Source organism: Chlorocebus sabaeus, chromosome 22 (genome assembly GCF_047675955.1).
Source record: "Chlorocebus sabaeus isolate Y175 chromosome 22, mChlSab1.0.hap1, whole genome shotgun sequence".
Classification (NCBI taxonomy): Eukaryota; Metazoa; Chordata; class Mammalia; order Primates; family Cercopithecidae; genus Chlorocebus; species Chlorocebus sabaeus.
The window spans coordinates 50,897,287-50,910,054 of record NC_132925.1 but is presented as its reverse complement, the minus strand read 5'-3'; the positions used below and the strand labels follow the sequence as shown (position 1 = coordinate 50,910,054).

General features: G+C 55.7%; 1 protein-coding gene across 2 annotated transcripts in view; it reads left to right on the top strand.

Annotated features, from left to right (window-relative positions):
• Positions 1–12,768, top strand: part of FBLN2 (fibulin 2) — a 90,038-nt gene that overhangs the window by 66,681 nt on the left and 10,589 nt on the right. Inside the window, exons 6-10 of one of the 2 annotated variants that reach the window (XM_007985300.3) lie at positions 3,043–3,252; positions 3,858–3,971; positions 4,692–4,793; positions 6,726–6,866; positions 11,444–11,578. In XM_007985300.3, the coding sequence (XP_007983491.1) occupies positions 3,043–3,252; positions 3,858–3,971; positions 4,692–4,793; positions 6,726–6,866; positions 11,444–11,578 (702 nt within the window). The remainder of the gene's footprint in view (positions 1–3,042; positions 3,253–3,857; positions 3,972–4,691; positions 4,794–6,725; positions 6,867–11,443; positions 11,579–12,768) is intronic. The other variant, XM_007985303.3, reaches the window with a different exon arrangement.

The window sequence follows — 12,768 nt, the reverse complement described above, 5'->3', positions numbered from 1 at the left end:
TCCATCCATCCATCCATCCACCCACCTACCCACCCATCCACCCATCCATCTATCCATCCATCCATTCATCCATGTATCTGTCTACCTATTCATTATCCACTCATCCATCTGTTTTGTCTGTTTATCCATCCATCTATCCATCCATCCATCCATCCATCCATCCATCCATCCATCCATCCATCCTGCCATCCATCCATTTTTCCATCTACCTACCCATCCATTCGTTCATTTATCCATGCATCTGTCTGTCCATCTGTCTGATCATCTATTCACCTATCTATCCATTCATCCATCCACACACCCACCCATCTGTCCATTTATCCATCTGCTTATCCACCCATCCATCCATCCATCCTTATTGTCCTTGGTGTCACCCCCTTCTTCTTCCTTTCTTGTGCTGTGGCCACTGTTCCAGCTGCCATGTCCAGTCCCTGTCCCCTAGCCAGGGCTGTCTCCTGGACCCATGACCATTAGCCTTCTCTGTGCCTGGTAGGTCTGCAGGAGCCTGATGAGGGTACCCCAGTGAGTCAGCAGATGTCCTTTATGTACATGGGCCTTGGTGGCTGTGGGGCTGGTGCCATGAGATTCCTGGCAGGCCTGCTTTGTGGGTATCCACATGCTCAGCCTCAACTGGTTGGGGACCAGATGTCCAGGTGGGTTCTAGAACCACTAGCCCAGTTTTTTCGCTGTTCCTATGGACCATCATCTGGGTCCCTTGTGGATTTGTCCTGGGCACTTCATGGAGTGGGAATTAAAGCCACAGATGAGATCCTCATATCAAGATTAAACTCTTGGCCTCTGGAGTCAGGCAGACTTGGTTGGAATCCCAGTTCCTTTGTTTACCTGGGGCAAGTCACACAGAAGGAAGGCTCTTTCCCAGAGCCTTCATTGTGGCATCTATTAAATGGTAGTGTATTCTTTACCTTGCTCAGTGCAAGGATGAATGATAGGATACCTGTCAAGGGCTTTTGGCAGTGCCTAGTGACGCACTCAGCATTGCCACTACTGTTGCTGTTACCATTGCCATGCTTCAGTAGCTCGGGGGGGAAGATGAGGCCCAGAGAAGGGCAGGATCTTGCCCCAGGCACATGCTGGGTCTTTGGCACAGCCAGGCTGGACACCTTGGCTCTAATGACTCTCACTTTTGCCCCAGGCTTCCTGCTGCCCAGAGTTTTATCTAGACCCAGTCAGCCTTGGCTTCAGTCAACCCAGATCTCTATCACTATAATGCAAGATGGCAGAAGTCTGTGCATAGGGATTAAGATGCCTGCTGTCCACAGGTGCCAGGGCCCAGGAGATCATACAGGAAGAGCTCATATCCTGTGAGGTACAGGTAGGAGAACAGATACCTGGATCTCCCATCAGGGTGAGGCAGGGGCAAGTGCACGGGGGTTGGATCAGGCCCGGCCTGGGCAGATCAACCAGAACAGATGGACCAACCACCCTCGCCAGTCCGATGTGGGTAAAGAGAGTAAGTTGAGTCCAAGGAAATGCTACTTGCCGAGATTGGCTCTAAGGGGCTGGTTGAATACTGGTGTGAAGGTCAGGTTAGCACCCCGAAGAGTCTGGCTGAAGGTAGAGTTTGGGAGGAAGTCTGGCTTCAAAAGTCAGAGGGCGGGTGGGTGGAAGGGAGGTGGGCAACAGAGTCAGGCATGATCCAGGCCAGAGATCAATGCTCCCTCCTCCTGTGAGGAAGGTGCTGGTGAGGGTGAGTTGAACCTGAATCCTGGAGGTGCTGTCTAGCCTGTGGTGTGCTAGGAGGAGCCCTGGGCCCAGGTCTGTCCGCCGCCTGCCTGCAGTGCTGAGTCTCTGCAGGGCCAGACCGCCAGCCATCATGGCCCTGTCTAGAGGCACCGGCTGGGACTGATTGGGCTGCAGTTTAATGTAAACACCCTCCATATGAAACACGTTCCTCAGACGTGACTTCATGCAGCTACTCTCTATGTGGGCTCCACTGCCTGGATTGGGTGGGAAGGGCGGAGGCCCAGGGCTGGCACAGAGCTTAGAGGGGCTGTAGGCCTCTCCCTGAAGTCCTAGCTGCGTGCTTTCCCCACAGCTGTTAAACAAAGAACTTCCCGAGGAAGCTCAGCCCCAGGAGCCTTCTCTTCCACTCTCACCTGTTCCCCAGCACAACCCTGGGAGATGGGTTTATCCCAGAATCTGGAGGCACAGAGAGGCCTAGTGCTGCCTGAGTTGACCCAGCTAGTGAAGGCCCAGGTCAGTGGTCACATCTGATCCAGTGGAGCCCAGATTTGGAGCTCTTTCTGCTGCTAAGGAAGGTCCTCCCTGATGTCACTGAGGTTAGGGGTCTGAATCCATTATAACACTTTAGTGAGAGCTTCCTTGTGGATCTGACCCTGTCTTATTGTAGGGGACTCAGTGATGAAGACTTGGACCTGGCTCTGATGGGTTCATTCTTACTCTTTGAGGTCTGTTCATTCATTTGCCTGTCTGTCCATCCGTCCATCCATCCATCCATCCACCCACCTACCAATCCATCCATCCATTTGTCTGTCTGTCCACCTGTCCATCTACCCATCCACTCATCCACTCATTCATCTGCCCATTCATCTACCCATCCCTCCATTCAGCCACACACCCATTCACCCATTCACTCATGTATCCATCCACCTACCCATCCTTCCATTCACTCATCCACCCACCCATCCACTCACCCATCCATCTATCCATGTACTCATCCATTCGTCTACCCATCCATCTATCCATTCACCTACCCATCCATCCATTCAGCCACACACCCATTCATCCATCCACCCATGTATCCATCTATCCACCCATCCTTCCATCTACCCATCCACCTATCCATCTATCCTCCTTCATTCATCCACCCATCCAGTCACCACCCATTCATCCATCCATCCATCCACGCACCCACCCATCCATCCTGCTTCATCTATCCTTGCTGTCTGCTGGGCACACAGAGGCCTTGATGAGGACCTGCACTAATTTCCCAAAGCTGGTGGTCTCAGCCACCTACTCTGACCAAGCTGGCTCTGTCTTGAGCTCTAACTCCTGTCCTAGTTTCAGAGGCAGAGATGGCGGGCCGAGAGGCCCTGTCACTGGGCACAGAGGCCGAGCTGCCCAACAGCCTGCCAGGCGATGACCAGGATGAGTGCCTTCTCCTCCCGGGAGAGCTGTGCCAGCACCTTTGCATCAATACTGTGGGCTCTTACCACTGTGCCTGCTTTCCTGGCTTCTCACTGCAGGATGATGGCCGCACTTGCCGCCCAGGTAAGGGCCCTGATGGCCAGGGCAGGGGCTGTGGGCAGGGCTGATCTTGCCAGGGGAGTGTGGCATTCCTGAGGTGCACACTGTGGGGTCCTTCACCTCCTGCTGCCCCATACGCTGGAACCCACAGAAGCCTGAGGCCTCCAGTGATGGGAGATTTGTGAGGCAGGGAAAATAGAAGCTTCCTTCCTGGAGCTCCATCTGCAGGGACCTGGCCCCAGCGCCTTGTCCTATATTTGAGTGCAGGGATAGGCTCTTACCAAAACCCAGCTATCTCCCCAGCGCTGGGCCCATGGTGATCCAGAGGGATTTCCTCCCAGCCAGTGGTCCTAGAATTGATTGTTGGTTTTTAATCTAGACACTCTTTTTCCTTTCCCCCCTCTCTTCTTCCTTGCCTCCTTTCCTTCCACCCCCTCTGTCCCAGTAGCTGAGATTGATCTTTCCCAAGGTATATGCACACTCCAAACCTCATTTTCCTCTCCTGTGAAATGGGGTGGGGGATTAAACGTCAGTGCCCTGCGTGAGAAGGGCAGGTGCCTGGAAGTGCCTGAGGCCTGGCTGAAGACCTGAGACCTCCCCCAACCCCCTCTCTGCTCTACCCATGATAGAGGGTCACCCTCCACAGCCAGAAGCCCCACAGGAACCTGCACTGAAGTCAGAATTTTCCCAGGTGGCCTCTAACACCATCCCGCTGCCACTGCCACAGCCCAACACCTGCAAAGGTAAGCAGTGGGGGTGGTGTCTCCAGGACAGGACCCAGGGTCCAGGGAGTGGGTCTGGGCTGCTTGCAGGTGATGAGCTCTCTGGTGCTGGATATGTGCAAGATGGCCCCTCCAAAGGGTGTGCTTCTGTTTTGGGATGATGGGCTTACCTGGGACTGAGTGAGGAGCTGAGGAAGTCACTGAGGAGATGTGATGTGGGGGGGCAGCCTAGGGCCTGGTGTGTGACCCCAAACAAGCCAATTAGCTGCTTTTTGTCTCCATTCTTATAACGTTGAGGTGGTCATATCCTGGTTTGCCGACCTGTTGTGGAGACTGTGTTCAGCGATGCCTAGAAAGCCCTCTTCTTTATTGTTCTTCTCCTCATTCCCTGCCCCCACTTTTTTCCCTGCCTCCTTCCTTTCTCTTCCTCCTTCTCTCTTCTCCTCCATCTCCTCACTGTTCTTGCTGTCACTCAAGGCATGGGCTGGGATCTGAGTGGTGGGGGAGGTAGACCCAGAACATCGTCCCCGATGCCAGATGGTGTTGGAGCAGACTTAATGGATGAACCTATGAAAAGGACCAGGAGTGGGGTTCCTTGTCTCCCAGCCTCCTTGCCTCCCTGCCTCCCAGGGGCCTTGTTTCTGTGTCTCACTAGTAGGTTAGAGCCAGGGATGGGGAATGAACCAGTGTGGGCCAAGGCCAGGGCCTGGTGGTCTCTGATTTCTGTGTGGTTTCCTCCAGACAATGGACCCTGCAAGCAGGTGTGCAGCACTGTTGGGGGCTCAGCCATATGTTCCTGTTTTCCCGGCTATGCCATCATGGCGGACGGCGTGTCCTGTGAAGGTGAGTGCCTTGGGGTGCCCTCCTACCTGTGCAAACCTGAGTTGGCCTGTGATGGGGGCCTCCAGGTAGGCGTGGCTGGTACCTAAAATCTGCTGAGTTTGTGCGGGAAAAGTCTTGGCTGCTATGATGAGCACCCCCAGTGGAGCAGGTTAAACAGTCACTCCCTCTCACTGTATGTGTGGTGTGTACATGCACTCCAGGCTGGGCTGCAGCGGGCTGCAGAGGAACAGGGCCCAGGCTCCTCCCGTGGTGTTGCTCCACATTTCCTGGAGCAATGTTTCTCCCTCGGAGTGTGCACCTGAGTCCCTGGAGGCCTGGGTCAAACTGGCGGTCCTGAGATTCTGCCGAATCCCCAGAGATCGAGTCAATAGGTCTGGGTGGGTGGGCCTGAGAATTTGTGCTTCTAACGAGGTGATATGGGTGCTGCTGGTCTGTGGACACTACCTCCACTCTCCTTGCCCTTGAGGGTTGCCCTGGTCTGTGCAGCCCTGTCCAGGCCTGGGTGGAGAGGGGGATGGGGAAGCAATGCCAGTTGTTTTAAGGGCAGCCGGAAGTGTCCCCGATGGGGAGTGGGAGGGAGGCTGGACAGCAGGAATGCCTGGCTGAATGTGTTCCCAAATGAAGGACATTGGTGATGATTAGCTCTCCAAGGATCACATTTCTTCCACCCCCGTGACCCCGCCTAGGTCTGGGTCTTGTCTCTGTGGGGCCTCTGTGGGCCAGGACCCCCCACTGTAAAATGAGGCCATTGGATCCAGTACCTGCTGGGTTGGTTCCCACAGTGAATGGTATCTGAAGAACCAAGCTGAGAGGTCTCAAGACTTCACCTCCTGCCTGGGGCAGGACAGAAATGGAGTATGCAGAGTCTAGGAAGTATGGCAGTTCTGGCTCAGAGATGAGACCCTGATGGGTGTCTGGGGAGAACACAGTCAAGTCTGCCTGGGTGAATACCCACATCCCTCTCAGAAGCTGAAAGCCCGTGTCCATCCCCAGCTGAGACTATGTTCTGATGTGGACAAACACTGTCCTGTGAGCCCAGAGAGGAGAGTAGGCTTGCCCAGTGACCGGCAGGCCTTCCTCTCCGATGCTGGGGGCAGCTCTCAGGTCCAGGTGGTGCTGGGTTCTCTGGGCCCCGCTCCCGGTCTCCCAGGGCCCTGAAGATGTAAAGGCTGCATCTGTCCTGGGGCAGGCCTCATTTGGGCCCAGACCTGTGAGGCCCCTCTGCCTGTGCTGGTCATGCAGCCTGGCCCATGTCTGCACATCCCCAGGACCCCCTCCCTCCTCTGGAGGCCCTGGCAGTGAAAGCCAGGGTCCAGGCCACAGGTTGCAACGGGCATTCAGAGGGGCACCTGCCCTGTGGAGGAGCGCTGCTCAACTCTGCTGCATTGGAAATAATCAAGTGAGTTCCAAACATGTTGAGTACAAGAATGTTTAAAACACTTCCAGATTTCAGGTTTCTCTTGAAACTTTGTGAAATCTGCATACAAGGGGTCCACACCCCTGTCCCCTTTTGGATGGAGCACAGACACTCAGTGTCCTGGAACCCCTGCGGGCCCTTCCCTGGTTTATGTTTCTGGCCTGGTCTAAGTACTGGACTTTGCAAGCTCTCAGTGGCATGGTTCTCTTGGCGCCTGTGGATGTGGGAAGTGTTGAGTGCGTACGGGAGGCAGCCTTTGGTCCTGTCCCCACTGTGACTGTGGACAGCCACCCACCGTCTCTGAGTCTCACCTTGCCACCGTCCTTACTGGGGCAGTGGGGACCAGCTCTGCACGCTCAGGCTTGGGCCCAAGGCCCAGCTACACACAGTCAGGCGGGGAGGCCCCAGGCAGGCCCCCGCCCCTTGCTGGGTCTCATTCTCCTGTCACTGATGCTCCGTGGCAGCCCATGCCCCTCTAACAGTCCTTCTGTTTTTCCTCCTGCGGCTGCCACTAGACCGAGACGAGTGCCTGATGGGTGCTCACGATTGTAGCCGGCGACAGTTCTGTGTGAACACCCTGGGATCCTTCTACTGTGTCAACCACACAGTGCTCTGTGCGGATGGCTATATCCTCAATGCGCACAGGAAGTGCGTGGGTAAGCCAGGGCCCCACCTGCCGCCCGCCGTCACAGCTCTCCGCTCTGCTCCACGCCAAACCTGCCACACTGTGGCCACATGCCAAAGGGCCTGTCCTTTGCATGTGAGCTCTCAGCACAGCCGGCACCGCAGTGCTCTATGTCATGCCCTTGTGTCCTGGCGTCTTGTCCCGCTTGGCTGCCAGCTCCACCCGGAGGCTGCTTTCCCCAGGGACGTGTCTATGTGTCAGGGAACTGGATGTGTGGCCTAGTGGATCATGGACCCCACCTGGGCTGCAGGAAAATGAGGGAGTCAGACATGCTGGGAGAAGGATAGCATGTGTGGGGTCTGGAGGCAGGAGGCCTGGGCTCCAAGCAGGACCCCCAGAAGCTCTGTGGCCTTGGATGAATGACTTGTCTTCCCCCAGCCGTGGTTTTCTCATCTGTAATAAGGAGGCTGTTGATCCTCTTTTGACGATTGTGTGACGTGTGTGGGGTAGCACAGAGCCCGGGCACCGTGAGCATGCTACAACAGCTACATGCCTTCCCCAGGGTCCTCTGCAGAGGCTGGTGGACAGAGGCTGGGGTCGAGCAGAGCCCCCCTTGCACACCAGCTTGGCATTCCTTTGCTATGTGACCTTGAGCAGCGGAGCTCTCCTCTGAGCCTCCCTTTCCTCCCCTCTGACCGTGGGGCCAGAGGACTGGGTGCGGGCTCATAACCAGCATCTGGCCTGCACACCGCCTGGGTCGGTGCTCAGTGATGCCTCTTTCTTCCCCTCTCTTAGGCCCCATGTGGGCCAGGCGCCAGGGCTCTGGGAGTGCTCTGTGCATATGTCTGCAGCCTCTGATATTTTCGCAGAGGACTGTAAGCCCTTGCCCTCCTCCAGTTTGTGGTCCCAGATGAAGATAGACCCAAAGTTGCTGGGACTCAGGGCAGGCTGTGGTAAATGCCATCACAGAGACACGCACAGAGGGCGAGGTCATTCCAGCTGGTGGCATCGGGTTAGCGTTTGGAAATCAGGAAGGGCATGCGGGGTGGAAGGAACAGCTCGAATAAAGGTGTGGAAGTAGGATCAGAACATAGTGCGTTCAGGGCATGTGACCAGAGCCCCATTTGTCTTCTCTGTGCTTGGGGACCATGTCCAGCCTAGACATATCCCCTTCCTTCCTCGCCTTTCACCGCTGGGCACATGAGCCCATGGTGCTGGGCTGAACGCCTGCTGTAGACATGTTTGCCCTAGGTCTCTAGCTGTCGGCACAACATGCGCCTCCTGACCCTGCTTGCCAGCAGCCAGCCAGCTCCTCCTGTCTGTGTTGGGTCCGTGTGTGTGCGTCTGGGAAGGCAGATCCCACCAGGGCCCACGAGCACCCCCCCGTGATGCTCTGCCCTCTCGCAATGCCTAAGTATGCAGGCTCCCCTGGCTGCCTGGAGATAAGACCTCACACTAAAAGGGATCCCCAGGCAGCTGCAAAGTGGGTTCTGGGAATGAAAGAGCAAGGGCACATTCCATTCAGCAAAATTTATGAGCTCACACGCATTCCTTTATTTCTTTCCCTCCTTGTTCATCCTGTACAAACCCGTCAGCGCCTCTTCTTCATCCTTCCATGCCCCTCGCACACGTGTTCATCCCGTCGTGTTAGCACCTGCGGCGCATTCTTTCCGTCATTTGTACGTCCACAAATGTCCACTGGGCTCTCCTGCAGTTCATTTGTTTGCTCTGCACTTGTTTATTAACCCAGGCAGGTAAGATGGGAGGCTCATGCTAGGATCAAGAGTGTGGCCTCTGCAGCCAGCCTGCCTGCCTGTGCTGAAATCCTAGCTCTTTCAATTTCTAATATAAAACCTTAAAACAGTTGGTTAAACTCTCTGAGCCTCAGTTTCCTCATCTGTGAATGAGATAACAGCACCTACCTCAAAGTGTCATTGTGGGGATTAAATGAATTAATCCATTTGAAGAATTTGCTAGTCTTGTGACATCATTATTATAATTCAACCAATGTTACACTGAGGCAACCTGCAGAGGTAGTAAACTCCCCATCACTGGAGGTATGTAAATCAAAGTGGGACAGTATTGGGTGCGACCTGTGCCAGGGACTCCCCTGTGTTTACCATTTGCCTTTTGTGGTCTGAACTTTGAAGACTGTCTTGGGCACAGGGAAAAATGTTCCAGGTGGGCCGGGCTGCAAGAAGATGTGAGGGAGGCAGCCCCCAGCTCTGAGCCCCCCATGAAGTGGTGCTGCAGCAGTGCCTGAATGATGGGGCAAGGGTACAGCTCTGGGCCCGGCGCTCTGACTTCCGTTCTTGATCTGCCACATGGCTGTCCGTGTGACTCTGGTCCAGTCACAGCACTACTGGAAGGCTGATTTCTTCCTCTGAGAAATGGGGCTTGCAGAACGATGTCCTCTAAACCACCTGACCCTGGTGAGCCTCCGCTCATGGTGCTGCTATTTATTACCATAATTCCTCCAGGCTGTGGGAGGCTCCTTGGGTTATGGGCATTTCTGGGGTCCTGGGAACGGTCTCCTTCTATAAGTCCAGCCTATAAATCAGAAGTCTTTATCTTGCCCCACTAAGCCTTCCTTGGAAACCACTGGCCCAGAACTGTCCCCTTCCCTCCTCCCCATTCCCAGCCATCCCCAGGTCTGCTTGGTCTGACACTGTTTGGTTCACCTGTGAGTTTGGGAGGGTCTCTTTCCCCAGGACCTTGGCCTCCACCTCTCCACCTGGTCCCCTAGTCATCCTTGTAGACTCAACTGGAATGTCACCACTCCTGAGAAGTGGCTCTGATGGTCCAGACCACAGTGGGTAGTTCTCTGGCTGGAGCCCCCAAGCCTCCACCTGCCTGTCCTTGAGGGCCGGGGCTGGGGCCAACACACCCGCTTGGTCACAGGAGCCTAGCACAGAGTTATGTGTGTGGAATGGATAGATAAGGATGTGTGGAATGGATAGATAAGGATGTGTGGAATGGATAGATAAGGAGAGGACTAGTGCACCTGACTGCCACCACAAAGTGGAGCACCAGGAGGGAGTAAATGGGTCCGCCCTCCACACTGGCTTAGCGCTGGCCTTGGGGCAGTTTCTGAGTTGGTGGCCTCTGTGGCCCCCGGGCAGTTTTTGAGTTGGTGACCTCTGTGGCCACTGTGGCCCTGGGGTGGTTTCTGAGTTGGTGGCCTCTGTGGCCCCTGGGCAGTTTCTGAGTTGGTGGCCTCTGTGGCCACTGTGGCCCTGGGGTGGTTTCTGAGTTGGTGGCCTCTGTGGCCCCTGGGCAGTTTTTGAGTTGGTGGCCTCTGTGGCCACTGTGGCCCTGGGGTGGTTTCTGAGTTGGTGGCCTCTGTGGCCTGGGGGTGGTTTCTGAGTTGGTGGCCTCTGTGGCCCTGGGGTGGTTTCTGAGTTGGTGGCTTCTGTGGCCTGGGGGTGGTTTCTGAGTTGGTGGCCTCTGTGGCCTGGAGACAGTTTCTGAGCCTCTGTGGCTCCCCACCTCCCTTGTGTGTCCTTTCTCTCCTTCATTGGCTTCTCCTCTCCCCAACTGCGTATCCCTGGAATCTCCCAGGAGCTGGTCCTTGGCCTCCTCTCCGTAGGCTTCTCTCCCCTGGGTGGCCTCAGCTATCTGACCATTCTCAAGTTAGTAATCCCACTCAGACCCCTTGTGTGAACTCCAAGGCATGTCCTTGGCTGTCTCTTCACCCTCAAACTCTCACGGCCAGGAGGGCTCCCACCTTCCCCCGCAGCCTGCATCTCATAGCCGGCCCTCACTGCCACCTGTCCCCTCCTCCCACCTCACTTTTATCTCATCCATCAGTGGGTTTTGTTGGTTCCAGCTTCAAAATACTTCAGAATCCAGTTGCTTCTCCCAGCCCATAAAAGGTAGTCCGAGCCACTGAATCTCCTGCCTGGATTCTCACCCCTATTCTCCAGCCCCTGCCAGGGATCCCTGCTCCAATTAAATCAGACCACTCTCTCTTCTGCTTGGAACTCTCAGTGGCTCCCACTGTTCCTCCTGCTCCCCCTTTTTCTCCCTTCTCTCCCCTGCAGCACACCCACCTCCTAGCGGGCCCTTGAACCTGCACAGCTGGTTTCCTTCTCAGGGCCTTCACGTCCCTGACCCATCTGCCTGGTCTGTCTGCACGGTCCAGTCTGTCATCTTGTATCATCTTTGCTCAGATGTCTTCTTTTCTGAGAATCCATCCCTGACCCACTCCCCTACAATGCCCCCCACTGTACCTGGGCACTCCCTGTCTCCTGCGTCCTGCTCTGTTTTGTCCATAGCACTCAGCACCACCTCCATTTATGTTTGTTTATGTATTTATTGTGTCCTTTCCCCTTGAGTGTCTGCCCCACAAGGGCAGGGATTTCTGTCTTGGTCACTGATGTACACCCAGTGCCAAGAACAGTGCTTAGTGCATAGCAGGTGCTCAATAAATCTTTGTTGAATGAAGGGATGTCTGGGTGCCGAGACATCAGCCACATCTCTGAATGGTGAGCACCATGAGGGCGGGACCTGGAGCTCTCTCCCTCCTGGTGGCCCAAGGTCTGCTGGCTGCACTCAGCCACTGTCCTAGGGACTCTGCAGCTTCTGACAGCCTTGCTCTCCCTGCAGACATCAACGAGTGTGTGACGGACCTGCACACGTGCAGCCGGGGCGAGCACTGTGTGAACACGATGGGCTCTTTCCACTGCTACAAGGCACTCACCTGTGAACCGGGCTATGCCCTCAAGGATGGCGAGTGTGAAGGTGAGAAGGGCCCAGAAGGACCAACTGGAGGCCCTGCCCAATGGCCAGCTTTGCCCCACCCCTCCCTGGCCCCACCCCTGTCCTGCCCTGGCCACGCTCAGGCCTGGCCATGCCTCTCTCCATCCCCTCCTTTCTAGCAAGCTCCCCTTAGTTGGGTTTCCTGCTGGTGGGAAGACCCCACGATGGTGGTGTTTGGGGCAGAGATGGGAGTTTGAGGCAGGTGAGGGCAGGCTAGGTCCACCCTGGCTTTGCCCCTGCCTGCTGATGTCTGGGTGCCAGTTATGCCCCTTGCTGTGGCCTGGTTTGTACATTGAGGCAGAGCCCACAGAGGGTTCACTCCATCCCTTTCACTGGAAAATTCCAGCCTTCTAAGCAGAGGGAGGGGTTTCATCCAACCCTTTCAACAAGTACTTCCTGAGCTGTTCTTATGTGCCTGCCAGGTCCTGGGTACCAGGGATCCAGGGTGGGGTGCTGTGGCCCTTCTCTGACCTCGTGGTGGGGGCAGTGGAGTCCACATAGGCAAATGGAGATGGCAGAGTGACTGGGGGTGGGGGCCCCTGTAAGTGGTGGGTCCAGGGAGGCCCCGGAGGAGGTGATGTTGGAGTTGAGACCTGAATGAGAAGCTTCAGGCAGAGGGGGCGGCATGCCAAGGCCTTTTGGGTGTGGGGAAGAAGCACTCTTGGCATGTTCCAGAAACAGAAAGAAAGTCTCCGGAGTTGAAGCCGTCTTGCTACCTGTGCTACCTCCCTAAAGTGTGAACACATGACCTTACCTTAGAGATTTAGGCACACGGTGGGGACATCCCCACTTCTTCCCCCTGCAAGTGTGGGACAGCGGCTAACAGAGCAGGCTTGGGAGCCAGTCCCCCAGGTTCTGGTCCTGGTGCAGTGCTCCCCAGCAGTAGAGCCTTGTCTGTGCCTCAGCTTCCCTGTTTGTAAGATGGGGCGTGTCATGACATCTACTTCTTTGGGCTGAGAGTGCCCAGAACAATGGTGGGACCAAGCAGAAGTGCAGTAAACATGGTCATGTTGCTATTACTCCTGGGACAAAGGCCATGCCAGCAACAGTGTGGCTCTGCCAGCTTCCCGGAGAGATCTTTGTAGCCATCAGGGTCACGGGTCTGTGGGCGGGGATGTGTGGGCAGGGCTGCTGGGTGTAAAGGCAGGACCTGTCCCCCAGCCCTTGACACC